This window comes from Dipteris shenzhenensis, chromosome 18 (genome assembly GCF_047967505.1).
Source record: "Dipteris shenzhenensis isolate YYH24624 ecotype China chromosome 18, Dip_SZ_1.0, whole genome shotgun sequence".
In the NCBI taxonomy this organism is placed as follows: Eukaryota; Viridiplantae; Streptophyta; class Polypodiopsida; order Gleicheniales; family Dipteridaceae; genus Dipteris; species Dipteris shenzhenensis.
Genome location: NC_141613.1, coordinates 27,742,455 through 27,758,588, shown reverse-complemented (window position 1 = coordinate 27,758,588; position 16,134 = coordinate 27,742,455). Strand labels below are relative to the sequence as shown.

The window sequence follows — 16,134 nt, the reverse complement described above, 5'->3', positions numbered from 1 at the left end:
ACTTCCATGTCATACAACGATGTTTCACAACCCAAGGAACTTGGCATTGGTGCAAACCATCTTGCTAATGCAAAAGGCCAATACACATTAGGCCCTCTTCATTTGTTAGAGGATGGGTAGCATTGCAAAACTATTGGCAGTCACCCAACACATTATGGTTTGGGGGGCCAACTAGGGCTACAGCCTTAGAACTTAATTATTACAAAAGGTGGGCAGCAGTAGCCTATGCTTGATTATCGGTTATATTAGCCTATGCTAGTGAGCAAGGCCCTTTTGGTATTGGGGTTAGGCTTCCATGAGGTCATGATGACTCCAATTTGGGTGAATTATGCGCACGAATGAACATCGTGTGAACAGTCACTAAAACATTTGTGACCTTAACCATCTACCTTCCAATCATTTGCACTATCTGACTACTATCAACTAATCATGGGAGGGTGACTTGGACCATAGCCCCTAGGCAATCAGCACCCCTTGCCTCTTCTCATGTCTTGCTACTACAATGTTAGAGTCTAGCAAACAATTCTTGTGAGCTCATTGTAGTTTGGCAAAGTACACCCAGCTCTCATGAATCCTTACCCAATGTTGCTCCACTAAATACATCTCATGTCCACGACTAATGCATCTCGTTTGTTGAAAACATTCCAACACTCATGCACATCCCCATCAAAGTTTGACCATTTGTATCCCCTCAACATTGTGCTCTTACATGCCACCATCACCTATTTTGGGCCCACCAATTTGCTTCATTTTGTCCTCCCTGCATTGCAATCTTTGATTGATAATGACCTCTCCATCATATTGGCTCTAGGTGAGCAAAGAGATGATCAAGGCTAGTGATTTATATCAATCATAATGCATTGGATCATAATGTAGGACATGACAACTTCAAAGAAAATACTCTCCTCCTTTATAGTATTCTAACTATAAATTACTTTTTTCGAGACATTCATCTTCACCATTTGTACATTGACCATCAAATGAGAAGAACGAGCATGATATTACCAAGTTTCATCCAAAATATTGATGTATACATTTGCTATAACCGGTCAACGTCTGGGGAAATCCTTACCAAGAAAGTACAAACTTCGTTCGAAGTGAATGCAAAACTCAAGACATGAAAATGGTTATTTTTATGAAACAAACTCGTGTAAATGTTGTATCTTCAACTTTGACAAGAATAATCACAATCTCAAAGCCCATCTATGAGTGTGTCTATGTTACTTCATTAAATTTAAACACTCATATACATAGAAATTCGATAAGGAACTTGTAGCCAAATACTACAAGATGCATCAAAGGTGGGGCAACTAAACATGCAATAGTACATCTAGCAAAAAGAATGGACTTTGTATCAAGAACTTCAAGCTGTACATGATGAACTATTTGTCAAACTTTCCTTGTTTAATGTCCAAAGCGATCATGTTTATGCTCAAATGCTAGAATACATCATTTAAACACGTGCAAAGATTAAACCATGGCACCTTACCTATCTTGATTAAAAAATACTGAGGTATATTGTCTCTTGAACTATTCTTTATAATGTAATTAACTTGTGCTCCAATTGTTGTCCTTGCAGAATATCAACCACCCCCTAGTCCAATTGTTGTCCTTGCACGGTATCAACTCCAATTGTTGTCCTTGCACAAAATCAACCAACCCCAAATCTAGCCCTTTTACTCCATGGATTGGCATGGTAATTCCATAGCATATTTTCAAAAGATCTTGCTTTTGATTCCATTGGTAGGCTGCAAGATGAGTTACCTTGTTCAAAGGATGGGTCGTTACGTAGGCACTTGTGAACCTTTGAGGTTCTTGTGGGTGATGCTTTGCTTCACAACTCTATCATTGGCAAGAGTATCTCATCTTCAAGTCATTAATTCTTGTGGATGATGCTCTACTTTACAACTCTACCATTGGCAAGAGTCTCTAACCTCTTTTGAGCATCCATAATTGTACATATCACAACTCTCCTATTCGATCCAAGATTGAGATGTAAATTGGCCCAGTCCTCTCTTGCCTAGATAGACCTCAATTGTCTTGTCCAAGATAACCAAATTCATTGTGGAGATGATGCTCTAAAATCTATATTATCCAAGTGAGATCATCAACTTGCTAATAGCGATGCTATCCTTTAGTCAACTCATCTTGCCCCCTAGGGTCTTACTCATAAATGCTATAGCCTAGCAATGAGGGTGTGTCCCTTGGTTGGTTGATGTATCCTAGCCAACTCCTTCAAGAAGGAGCTAGGCCTTGAAAATTATATCCCCAAGTACAAGTATGACAAGGCCTTTCTCGATTGGATTTTTGCAATATATGAATCTCTCCTTGTGCATACTCCATCAAATGTTAGCAACCATGCAAAACTCATTATGTGCAGAACAAAGAAAGTTGTCTACGAAAGGAAACCTTCTTTCATGGATCTCAGGCTCTCGTAGAATATCTCTTATTCCAAACAGTGTCCACTTTTTTTATGGATCTCCATGGTGCTAATAATCACTTCTATTCACCCTCCTAAACGAGCTGCGGTCAAGACACTCTCATAGAGTTTCACCACACTCCAAATAGTCTCCACCCATATCTATAATTCCTGTATCATGCAAGCACGAGGTGCAATGACAAATCCTCAACTCCACAAAGCAACGCTGCATCCCATGAAGTCATGCCTTGCCCTCCTCGATGAGCACTCCAGCAAAAATAGGGTCTAGTGTAGAGTACCTGTGATAAAAACATACCTACCCATACCTTCATAAGACTAGAATATATCAAATCTTACAACATCTGCTCTCTACTCGTCTATCATATGTGAACACAACCTGGCCAAAATTGTTAAACAACAATATAATGTATTTACTTTCATAGGACTGTAACATATGAATAAAATTGAGTTGACCGTAAGGATACAATAAGTCAATTCTCTACTGATACGGCACCACACGTCTAAAGAAGACACACAAACAAGCAATTGAAATGACCATTTGATATGAGCCTTTCATACAAGATTTTTGTATACATTGTAGTATTCCACTAGGAATGGCAACTCAGGGCTGAAATTTTCCCTGGAAATCAGGTTACTATGTTGTACAATCACAGAATAGAATCAGCAGGGTTGGCTTTGACACAGCAGAGACCCAAGTAATACAAATACAAAAAGAATTGTGTACCTGTAACTATCACTTATAATACATGTTTTAAAGAATGAAGCCAGAAAAGTTGAGCTGGCTTTGAAATCTTACGAGGGAAGGTCCCTCCTCCAAGTACATACTGGACAATCAGAATATGATCAGGCATCTATTCGACCCTGGCTACACAAAATACTGCAACCTGTATACCTGCAGAAACATTGACATAAGAGAAGGCAGCGAAAAAAAGCTCATAAAATAACTGATAAAAGGGTTCTAAACCAAGGGAGTCGTACCTTCTATACACAACAAAATCATATTGTTGTCTGGGTCCATCTATGCGCCACAAGCAATGCCTGCATCCTTGAAAATGCACACGCAGCGAGGCAACAAGCAATCAACCATCTCGTGACACTAGCATGATTTGATGCATGCACTATATTTCAGTACAAAGGTATAGCGAACGTGTTTAATCCCGTCATTCAGGAGGTGGACCAGAGTGCTTCTCCTCAGACTCTCTCCTGTGCTCTGGATCAAGACTGAAACAAACACAAACCTGTTACAACTCCAGCCAATAGTAAAAGCTGTGTGTGTGAAGATAATTCAATTGCAAGGAGTCAGGAAATCAGCATCCATTCCACATACCTGTTGCGCACCCCAAGAAGAGCACGATGCACAGCTCCAGCAGCAGCCGAAGCTGGTGCTAATGCAGCTGCAGGTGCTGCTCGCAGAGCACTTGCAACTGCAACAGTTGTACCTGCTCCTCTCTGATAGACCTTCAATGGGTTGCTGATAAGAGAGGATGCTGTCCTTTCCAGTCCTCGGGTAAGGCTTTCACATGCCTGGAATGTCCAAAAGGTCTCCAGAATGATTATCATTTACAAGACAAATGAATATAAGAGCTGACACTCAAAAAAAGGAGCATTAATTTGTAAGCACTGCCTCGCTAGAGTACTGTAGCGCAAGCTGTGGACTTATGGGAGGCCTTTGACAGAGTCCCACGAGCCCGCATGATTAGGAGACTCTAGTAGATGCACATCCCAGGAGACATGATATGGGGAGTGATGAGCCTATGGGAGTCAGCCTATGTGAGTCAGTCAGAGGGAAAGTACGGGCCCCTAGAGGCTTGTCAGAGCATGATCCGAGTGAAGCAAGGATACAGATACAAGACATCTTCACACTGTATTTTGAGTAGTTTTGAGTTCTAGCTTTAAGTACTAGTCTTTCTGCCTTGAGTTTTGATAGCATAGCACTCAGCGAGCCCTTTGCTTACGCCCATAGTGGCTTGTAGAATTACCCTTGGATTGTACTTTATCTTGTAGGCCCGTGAGGCCTTTCAAAGACGGTAATACATCTTTCTTTCTTTCTTTCTTTCTCTCAGCTGCTCTTGGTTGGTTCAATCACGCACAAAGAGTAGATAGGTGGGTTTACTAGAATTTGGATAAAACACCCTCAGAGTACCCCAATAGTGCTTGGGATAACGAGGCACTCAAAAGATGAGTGACAGGATATGGGTGACATTTATTGGAGATGGGAGCAGTACACGACCTGATCATATATAGCGGCATTTAAAGATGGATGCTATCCAAAGGGCTTACTTGTCTCCCAGTACACGACCTGATCATATATAGCGGCATTTAAAGATGGATGCTATCCAAAGGGCTTACTTGTTTCCCACATGGTGGAGGGACAATACAGCAGACTTCTTGATGGATTCCCTAGTCTTTGTGTCAGGAGTGCATGACTTTGTAGTCCCTCCACCACCACTCAACGTTGACCATTCCTACCTCGTTTTCGCACCCAGGTGACTCACTAATCGAGGCCGTAGTTTTGTTAAAGAGAGAATAATGCAAGGCACACACCAACAAAAATCCTGAACAATGCAAGATACGGAGAGCGTTTCCAGAAGGATGCTAATGCCTAAAGAGAGAAGGAATGTTATGCTCAAGTTGAGGTAGTTGGATTTTCCCTTTAGAGGATCGACGATTGTAAATAATGTGCTTTGTGCTTCATGCTTCACGGACCAATTTTCAGGATGATTCGTGCAACCAAGGCATGGCTTACACAAGGTCAAGGAGCTCTCGCCCAACTAGAGCAATTGTGCTTCTAGGCACACTTCTAAGACTCCCCAACGAGAATGATTGTTTGATACACTAGTGAGACCCACAACCATGTATGCAACACCCTTTTGGGGGAGTGATCTCTCGACGAATGATTCGACGAGATATGAGAGGCTACATGTGATTATGGGATCTCGGATGATTGGAGTAAGCCCTCAGCTCCTCATTACATAATTTACGTAGAGTTCGCCATGATACCACTCTAGATTAATGCTATCTTTCAGACAATGACATACCTTCACAGCGTTTGGACTGGAGACTACCGAGGTTGCACTAGAATCATCTAGACGACTAGTAGATAGAGGGGTTAGCACACCCGAGACGAGGGGTAACTCTGAACATAGCTCAGCGGGTTCAGAGATCTAGGAGACCACGTCCCCCTCCGCCACCACAGCATAAGACAGCCAGACAGACGCAGATCCGAGACATTTTCGCCGCCCATAGACGAGCCACCGCAGTGCTAGGTTTCAGATTCTGAATTCCAATTCCACTTGCATATCTCATCCTACTTCAGATAGTACATGATATGAAATGACATCTTCTGTACTTAATTTTGCTTGAACTATTTAGCTTTTTATTTCAGCATACTACTCAGCAAGGGCCTTAGTGCGCCCTTTGCTCCAGCCCTTTGTGGCTTGTATGAGGTTTTCCCTTCTGGTGTATTCCTCACTCTTACCCATAGGCCCGTGAGGCCTCTTGCGAATGTTAATCTCTCTCTCTTTTGTAGAAATGAAAGAAAGAATTTACAGAATGAACAAATTATTTAAAACATAAAAAACTAAATGAACCTCTTACACTTATCTACCGCTTCCTACAAAGATGCAAAATTACATTCCTAACTTAGAAAGAGCATACATACTCAATCAAACTCTCTTTTGAAAACGGGCTGTTCAGCTCCCCGCTTTTTGTTTTCAGCTTATGTTCAATCATTCTAAACATGCCCAAGGCCAATACACCATATATAAAAGACTTCATATCTAAGATTGTGCATACTTTTTTCATTGTTTTTATTGGATTATACCTCTTGTGTATTAGTAAAAAGATCAAATTACTCCATTGAGTGATAAAAGACTCCTTAGATGTACAAAGGCAGGAAAATCTATGGAATTGGGAAGAAATGACTACATATTTTGCCAAATCAGAAATGTTTTGAGTCAATGTGAGGCATTTCTAAAATGTGTGAACCACTATATTCAAGTTGTTCACGTTTATCATATATATAAACCTCTAATCCTACGAGCTCAACAAAGGGTCTTAGTGAGCCCTTTGCCTCAGCCCATAGATGCTTGTATGAGCATATGCTACTTTGATATTGTACTTTGTCTCATAGGCCCACGAGGCCTCTAGAAGACGATAATCCTGAGGATTGAGACAGGGAAAGCAGCACGTATACCATTTGCATGCTATGCACACTAGGAGTGTTTGAGATAGAGAAGCACTTTCTCTGCGCCTGCCCAGCCTACTACTATGAGATCCGTGGGCGATACCACTGTCTCTATCAGGATGGGACACTGTCACAATTGATCCACTTCCATGACCAGGTTTGCATTGGGCTCTATTTGCTTGAGATGAGCCGACATAGGGAGACCTTGCTACGACAGATCAGGGAGCAGCAAGAGGTGACCACGCCACAAGATACAGAGGCTGACCAGAGACAATGACATGTCGCACATTTCTATGCATTTGAGTCAGCTCCAAGACACAGTGGGGTGGAGGAGGAGGAGCTAGCTGATATGCGGGCAACATGGATTGCTGAGAGAGGATTGCAAAGGCCACCTGCAACACGGAGAGCGACCAGAGCACACTCAATTGAGGTCCGACCTATCACAGCTTTCGTCAAAGGAGACCGCCCAAGACAAGGGTGCACTCTGAACATAGCTCGGAGATCAAGGAGACCACGTCCCCTCCGCCACCACAGCATGAGACAGCCAGACAAACGCAGATCCGAGACATTTTCGCCACTCATAGACAAGCCACCACAATGCCGGCTTTCGGATTTTGAGTTCCAATTCCAATTCCAACTCTCATCCTACTTCAGATAGTACATGATATGATATGATATGATATCATATGACATGTTTTGTACTTGATTTTGCTTGAGCGATTGAGCTCTCTATTTCAGCATAGTACTCAGCAAGGGCCTTAGCATGCCCTTTGCTCCAGCCCTTTGTGGATTGTATGAGTTTTTCCCTTTTGGTGTATTCCACACTTTGTCCCATAGGCCCGCGAGGCCTCCCAAGGCCGTTAATCTCTCTCTCTCTCTCTCTCCCCCCCCTTGCCACTCTCAATCCCACAAAATTCGTAATTCTAATAAACCATGAGGAAATGCCCACTACTTCTCATATTATCTTGTATTGTAAAGCTCTCTGTCCACAGCTAGATGAAGTAGCCCAGCATACAAGCTTATTTTATTCATTCAGGAAATGCTAAATCTTCTTGCTCTTTTCAAAAGTTCTTCGCACACAAAGTCATGAAGACTACCTTGCAAGGAGAGCAGCTAATTTTCTACCAGTTGTACAGCTGAATGTATGATAAAAGGAAACAAATGACCCTTTACGTTTCAAGATTCCTGTGACCCTCTGAAACATTTTATATCTTAACCAACAGTGGTGCAGATGAAAATTCTTGAACAAAAAGAGGCCTAGCACAAGCTTAAGTCTAAATTTACCTGCTGCAGACCTTCTCGTGTGTCTCCTGGCTGACTAACTTTGGTGGGCATCTCTATTTTTTCAGAAGCAAGAGAGCTTGATAGAGCCACAGCACCAAGAGCTGATTCAGTGTGCCGTAAAATTTCATGGGCCCCTGCTGCCAACTGCACTCCAAGTCCTACAGCTTCAAGAGAGATGCTCCGGAGAAAAGCAATAGCACCTGTATTAAAAACTTTCTTTTTTACTTCCACATCCTTGCTTTCTAAAAACCAAAAAGAGGGAGAGCAAAGGGGGAATATAATCATGATCATGATGATGAATGATCTATGGGACCAAGACCCAAAATGATGCAAATTCAGACTTGGGGCCTCCCCATTTGCATAACTTCTTGTTATCATTTGTAAAAGTATGATGCACACACGCACACACATTTATTAATGCCTCCAAGAGACCAAAGGAAGATTTATGAGACTACCATAATACAAGTGCAGATGAACCTAAAGTGGGAAAGCCTTAGTGCTTCTCCAACACAAAGTACATTAAAAAACGTGCAAAACTGGAAATATAGTAAGTATGCATAAAGTGGTAGCTATGTGGTTATAAGTGAATAGATTGAGATCATGGATTTCAGCTCATCCCATAATTTGAGATGATAAAAAAATGATTGAGGATCCAACGATCTACTTTAGTGTTGAGGCCTTGCTATTCCTTCAATATGCAAAATTGGAGACAGATCGAGCACAGAGACAGGTCACCGACTTCTATGCCTTCGAGTCAGCCCCAGGAGACATCGGGGCAGATGAGGAGTTGATAGCAGATATGAGGGCAGCATAGACCAGCGTGAAGAGACAGCTGTTGGAGGTCAATGCCACCCACCTGTGAGCCCCCAATTGTGGGGACAAGGGGGCATGGGCATGTACCATGAGGGGGGGGTGATGTTTTGGCGCTGCAGGACTTGCAGCAACCAGCACCAAAAGGCAGCCAGGGAAGGCCCTATTTATAGGCCAACCCCTGGGGCTGGTCGGCCACCTAAAGCTGAACCGACCTATCGTACCATCTTCATGCTGCTGCGCGGGTTGCCTGACAAGTAGGTCTTCTGCCCTTTTCATCTTCCCTACCCCCTATGGTCTCCTGCCCCCTTGTCCCCTCAAATTGGGGGCTCACAGGGGGGCAGTGACCTTCTAACACCCCCTCTCAATGTCACAACTGTGGGCCCATCCCCATGCGTCGAATGAGGTGCTCCAACTGTTCCCTGGGAAGCGCCTTCGTGAACACATCTGAGATGTTGTCGTTGGTTGGGTAGTATATCAACTCTATATGTGTGTGTGTGTGTGTGTGTGTGTGTGTGTGGGTGGGTGGGTAGGGTGGGGGGGGGGTTGTGTGTGTGTGTGTGTGTGTGTGTTTTTCATGAAAGTCCTTCTATTGCATTGGTCTCTCCAAGTCTAGTGCATATGGGCTCCACTTTCGCACACCCCTTTTTTAGTTGCTATCTCAGACTTCCTTATCCTTTGCCGAGGTGGCATGTAACGATCAAAGCTACCAAGACACCTTTCACTTAGACTTAAGGGGGACCTAGCCCTTCCACCTCTACCTCATTCTTTATCTTAAGTAGGTTCTAATTAAGGCCAACAATCTCATCTTTAATTAGTTAGCCTCCACAAGGTAGCGTGGAGCAGGAAGGATAGAGGGTGATCTCAGGATTTAGGTTCCAGACCTTTGCTGGTCTTTTGTGCTCAACTTGAGCTTGTGCCTTGCCCACTAATTGGTGGAGTAAATTTGAGTGAGTCTCTCATTTCTCTCTCTTCCGCGACGGATTCGGCTCCCTCCCACACATGCTGCAGTTCCCGAATCAACGATGCCTAGCTGCTTTCTTACATGAGATGACTTGCCACCGAGATACCTCTCTCCGAGCACGGCGACACGAGCAGCACACACAGCGTGAGGACACCTAGCGGCCTATCACTAACTTCTTCCAGTCACAGGATACCTCTTCTCAGACTAGCCGACGACGCGGACGTGAGCGAGAGCCAGAGCCACGACAGCTGCGCCAACGGACAGACTCACACATCCAGGTCCATGACATCTCGTCTCTGCTCTCTGCCCGCCCCACCGGGGTTACCGTTGCCCTCATCCACAGGGCCACCCGCCGCCCCCGACGACCGAGCTCGACTAGGCCGCGTGACGTCAGAGGCCAATCATCTATCACAGGGTTTTTTTCGACCTCCCATTTGATGGCCCCTCTATGATTGGTCTCTGACGATTACCACCTGCACATGTATACTGTATCTCCCCCCTCTGCCCCATTTTTGGTGCCCCCCCCTTCTTTTTTGTATCATCTGGAGGTAGACACATATTTTTTGCATCAGGACTAGACACACAGTCCTTCATAACCTCTTTTTTGTAGAAACGGTTGGCTGGCCCGTTTTGAGACCGCCACCGTTATGCTCATTGTATCAGTTATCTTTAGTCGCATAGACCTTCACGGTCTCCCGAAGACTTTAATAAACTTTCTTTCTTGTATGCATTGTCTATACTCTATCATCTATGTGAGTTGCCTCTATGGTCCAATATCGTTTCTAGAACATAGTCAATTTCACCTGATTCATCCATAGGAGGAAGCTTTGTTGCAACTGGAATGGAGACTCAGCTGTTCCTATTCCGCATAGAGGTTGAGAGGTTAGAGTGATTCTATGCCTCATTTCCAACATGGTTTCAGAGCATGGTTCGGATCAGCTGCCCCTTTCCCTTCATCTAGCCTTGCCGTTTTTTCACCTTCTCCTATTTCTGTGGCAGCCTCTAGTTTGCTGCTCACTCTTAGCTTCGAACCTACCTGTTGCTCCTCTTTCCTAGACTGTTCTCTTCCCCGAATTCAGTTCCAAAGCTCTCTTCCTTTGCCACGATCTATTCATGCAGTGGAACCCAGGCTTTCGAAAGAGATCATGATATGGATTTCCAAGGGGGGACGATCAGGGACTTTATGACGATCTGATTACAAAGACTGCCTTCAGTGAATTCACCTTAGCTCTCGACGCAAAGTTTGAACTGGTTAATTCGAATCATATGGGGTTGACACAGCAACTCCAAAGAATTTAGGCGTCTATCACGCTCTTGACCAGCACTGTGGATGGTTTGCCCGATTCGTATAAACTTCAAATTTTGCATTGGTCTCTCCAAGTCAAGTGCATATGGGCTCCACTTTCGCACACCCCTTTTTTAGTGGTATCTCAGTCTTCCTTATCCTTTGCCGAGGTGGCATGTAACGATCAAAGCTACCAAGATACCTTTCAATTACACTTAAGGGGGACCTTGCCCTTCCACCTCTACCTCATCCTTTATCTTAAGTAGGTTCTAATTAAGGCCAACAATCTCATCTTTAATTAGTTAGCCTACACAAGGCAGCGTGGAGTAGGAAGGATAGAGGGTGATCTCCGGATTTAGTTTCCAGCCCTTTGCTGGTCTTTTGTGCTCAACTTGAGCTTGTGCCTTGCGCACTAATTGGTGGAGGAGTAAATTTGAGCGAGTCTCTCATTTCTCTCTCTTGTATGCATTGTCTATACTCTATCATCTGAGTGAGTTGCCTCTATGGTCCAATATCGTTTCTAGAACATAGTCAATTTGACCTGATTCATCCATAGGAGGAAGCTTTGTTGCAACTGGAATGGAGACTGAGCTGTTCCTATTCTGCATAGAGGTTGAGAGGTTAGAGTGATTCTATGCCTCATTTCCAACATAGTTTCAGAGCATGGTTCGGATCAGCCGCCCTTTTCCCTCCATCTAGCCTTGCCGTTTTTTCACCTTCTCTTATTTCCGTGGCAACCTCTAGTTTGCTGCTCACTCCTAGCTTCGAACCGCATATCTATGATGACACTATGGCCAGGGCAAAGGGAACCACTCCTGCCGACACGAGTGGTAAGAACAAGAGGAAGTTCTTCCAGTCACCAACTGGTACAAGGGAGTCGAAGTCAGTTGACAATGCCTCCAAGAAGAATTCGACTCAGACAAAGAATGGTAGAGCCCGTTTCTTATGCACCCTTAAGCTCAAGAAAGAAGGACGTTGTTTTATTTGTGAGAAGCAGGCCCACACGCGGAGCGATTGTCCTAAGGGCAAGAACCAAATGCAAGCGCCAGGACCAAAGCTCCATGCAGGCCAAGGAATCAAAGCTAAAGAAGCTAATCAAGCATCAATGACGGGTATTTCTGTACATGTCGTTACCTGCCCACTTTCATGTAATTGCATTTTTAATAATTTGTTATTTGGCACCTGTGACCTTTTTCGAGCTTATGGAGAAGTAAGGAACTAGAGAGTTCACATTCTCTTTGACCCGAGCAGCTCTCACAATTTTGTGAACTACAAATTTGTGCAAAAGATGGGACTGTCCACGACACCTAGCGCTCACACCTACGAGGTTACAGCTTCCAGCTAGGAAGCAGTTTTGGGATCGTAAGGTCAACGAACTTTCTATCTAGATTCAAGATTACATAGCTACTCTTACGTGCTATGTTATGCACTTGGAACATGTGGACTTGTGGATCGGAATAGAGTGGTTTAAAACCCACGATATTCGATTGGATGGAAAGATCATATACTCTCTTTTTTGGATAAGCACACCCAATTTTGTATTCACAATGATGATATCCCCTCTTCTCAGGGAGCTATTGTATCTGCAATGCAGCTTTGGAATATATTAAATACTTCTCATTATGATGTGTATCAGTGTGTTCTGATTCCACTTTCCTTATTTGTTGTCTCAATTGATAACAAAAATTATTTAAGCGTGTTTGAAACACTGAGAATTGAGAACGTTGTTAGATGATTTCATTGATGAATTCCCTGCACAACTGCCGGAAGGTTTACCTCCAGAACGGATAGTAGATCATCGCATAGATTTAGTACCTGGGGTTCAACTTATTAGTATTCCACCTTATAGGATGAGTCGACTCGAGGAGGACGAGTTAGCTTCACAGCTTCAAGGCTATCTAAACATGGGTTATATTTGCCCAAGCAAAATAACCCTAGGGCGCACCTATCCTTTTAAGAAAGAAGGATAGTTCGTGGAAAATGTGCGTAGATTACAAACGGTTAAATAAAGTGACAATTAAGACTAAATACCCTCTTCCTCATTCAAATGACTTCATCGACCGGTTGGCCGGAGCGGAGTATTTCACTAAGATTGACTTGCGTACGGGTTACCATCAAATCCGTATCTATGCTAAACGCATAGATAGAACCACTTTTCGTATTCGGTATGGCCACTACAAGTTTCTCGTATTGCCTTTTGGTTTGACCAATGCTCCCGCTACCTTCCAGCATGTGACGAACGATTTGTTTCAAGATTATTTGGACAAATTCGTTGTCGTGTTCTTAGATGACATCTTGATATATAGCCGATCACTAGAGGATCACATTGGACTCCTCCAGATTGTCTTAGTTCTTTTAAGACACCATAAGCTATATGCCAAGATGAGTAAATGTGACTTCTTTATGAAGAAGATCATTTACTTAGTAGACAAGATTTCTTCTGAAGGTATCAGCATTGATCTAGATCGTATCCAGAAGGTTTTGAATTGGTCCATCCCTCAGACAGTGAAACAACTTCGTTCTTTCCTAGGATTTACAGTCTTTCTACGGAAGTCAGTGCGTGATTATTCAAAAATCACGGTACCTTGACCAACGAGTTGAAAGGACACGCATGCAGGTCTACCTAGTGGCCAACCGATATCTTGGAATGATGAAATGAACAAGGCTTTTGAGACCTTGAAGCAAACTATCAAGGAAGCCCCTATTCTTGCGCTGCCCGATCCCACCTAGCTAGAGGCCGATGCGAGTGACATTGCGATTAGGACAGCTTTATTCCAAGAGGGCAGACCTGTACCTTTTGGATAAGCACACCCAATTTTGTATTCACAATGATGATATCCCCTCTTCTCAGGGAGCTATTGTATCTGCAATGCAGCTTTGGAATATATTAAACACTTCTCATTATGATGTGTATCAGTGTGTTCTGATTCCACTTTCCTTATTTGTTGTCTCAATTGATAACAAAAATTATTTAAGCGTGTTTGAACACTGAGAATTGAGAACGTTGTTAGATGATTTCATTGATGAATTCCCTGCACAACTGCCGGAAGGTTTACCTCCAAAACGGATAGTAGATCATCGCATAGATTTAGTACCTGGGGTTCAACTTATTAGTATTCCACCTTATAGGATGAGTCGACTCGAGGAGGACGAGTTAGCTTCACAGCTTCAAGGCTATCTAAACATGGGTTATATTTGCCCAAGCAAAATAACCCTAGGGCGCACCTATCCTTTTAAGAAAGAAGAAGGATAGTTCGTGGAAAATGTGCGTAGATTACAAACGGTTAAATAAAGTGACAATTAAGAATAAATACCCTCTTCCTCATTCAAATGACTTCATCGACCGGTTGGCCGGAGCGGAGTATTTCACTAAGATTGACTTGCGTACGGGTTACCATCAAATCCGTATCTATGCTAAACGCATAGATAGAACCACTTTTCGTATTCGGTATGGCCACTACAAGTTTCTCGTATTGCCTTTTGGTTTGACCAATGCTCCCGCTACCTTCCAGCATGTGACGAACGATTTGTTTCAAGATTATTTGGACAAATTCGTTGTCGTGTTCTTAGATGACATCTTGATATATAGCCGATCACTAGAGGATCACATTGGACTCCTCCAGATTGTCTTAGTTCTTTTAAGACACCATAAGCTATATGCCAAGATGAGTAAATGTGACTTCTTTATGAAGAAGATCATTTACTTAGTAGACAAGATTTCTTCCGAAGGTATCAGCATTGATCTAGATCGTATCCAGAAGGTTTTGAATTGGTCCATCCCTCAGACAGTGAAACAACTTCGTTCTTTCCTAGGATTTACAGTCTTTCTACGGAAGTCAGTGCGTGATTATTCAAAAATCACGGTACCTTGACCAACGAGTTGAAAGGACACGCATGCAGGTCTACCTAGTGGCCAACCGATATCTTGGAATGATGAAATGAACAAGGCTTTTGAGACCTTGAAGCAAACTATCAAGGAAGCCCCTATTCTTGCGCTGCCCGATCCCACCTAGCTAGAGGCCGATGCGAGTGACATTGCGATTAAAACAGCTTTATTCCAAGAGGGCAGACCTGTACCTTTTGAAAGTAAAAAGCTAGATGATACTCAACACCATTGGCCCACATTAAAAAAGGAACTGTATGCAGTAGTATATGCTCTAAAGGTCTGGAGACACTACTTGTGGTTTCTTGTATTGACGGATCATCAATAAATAAAGTATGTGTGTGACGGGTCGGAATTGAGGGGAAGAAATATACCTTTGTAAGACTAGAAAAAGCCCAATCATACAAATTTAGATTTTTTGTTGTTCTAAAGATCAAAAATCTATATTTTCGAGTCAAGTTTGTAAATGCTAGGTCATTTACGAAAATATCCTCAGACCTATTTCAATCCTTGAGAGGACTTTGTGCAACTGATAGTCATTTTAGTTCTTATTGGCAGAAGGTCCAAGTTGGGAGCTCCATGGTTGACCAAGACTTAGGGATTGTACCACCTACGGTACAGGCGGCGGGAGGTCAGTGAATGATTCAGAACGGCTTGCTATTTCGAAATGGAAAGATATGTGTGCTAGATGTTTTGGATCTTCGATCCAGGATTCTCTGGGAGTGTCATGATGCTCCTAGTATTGGACATCCAAGCATACATCGGACTCTGTCTCTTGTGAAACATACCTTTTATTGAAATAAGATGCATGCATTTATTGAAAGTTATGCGGTAGGTTGTCGGGTTTGTCAGGTTACTAAGGTAGAATGCCTTAGAAGTGCGGGTTTATTACAGCCATTGCAAATCCCTGGTAATAAATGGGAAAGTATTTCCATGGACTTTATTACCAATTTGCCTAGAACGTGCAAAGGTCATGACTCCATCTGGGTCATGGTTGATCGTTTGACAAAAACGGCTAGATTTTTCCCTACTCGATCGACCATGTCAACTGTTCAATTGGCTCACGAGTTTGTGGACCAATTGTTTAAGCTATATGGTTTGCCTTCAGACATAGTTAGTGACCAGGACTCTAAGTTTACAAGGAACTTTTGGACACTTGTTTTTGAGAAGTTGGAAACTACTCTAAGTATGAATTCCTCAGATCATGCACAATCCGATGGCAGCACAGAGAAGGTTAACCAACTGGTTGAAGACATGCTTCGTGCATATGTTTCTAAGAGAC

The 16,134-nt window shown here is 43.1% G+C and overlaps 1 protein-coding gene across 1 annotated transcript in view; it reads right to left on the bottom strand.

Moving 5' to 3' along the window:
• Positions 1-2,981: 2,981 nt before the first annotated feature.
• The window catches only part of LOC147891044 (autophagy-related protein 2-like), a 39,065-nt gene continuing 25,912 nt past the window's right edge, over positions 2,982-16,134 (bottom strand). The window contains exons 11-14 of the mRNA XM_087390095.1: positions 7,911-8,110; positions 3,768-3,964; positions 3,419-3,661; positions 2,982-3,332 (exon numbers count right to left, since the gene is read on the bottom strand). Coding sequence (XP_087246221.1) covers positions 3,601-3,661; positions 3,768-3,964; positions 7,911-8,110 — 458 coding nt within the window. The 3' untranslated portion in view covers positions 2,982-3,332; positions 3,419-3,600. The remainder of the gene's footprint in view (positions 3,333-3,418; positions 3,662-3,767; positions 3,965-7,910; positions 8,111-16,134) is intronic.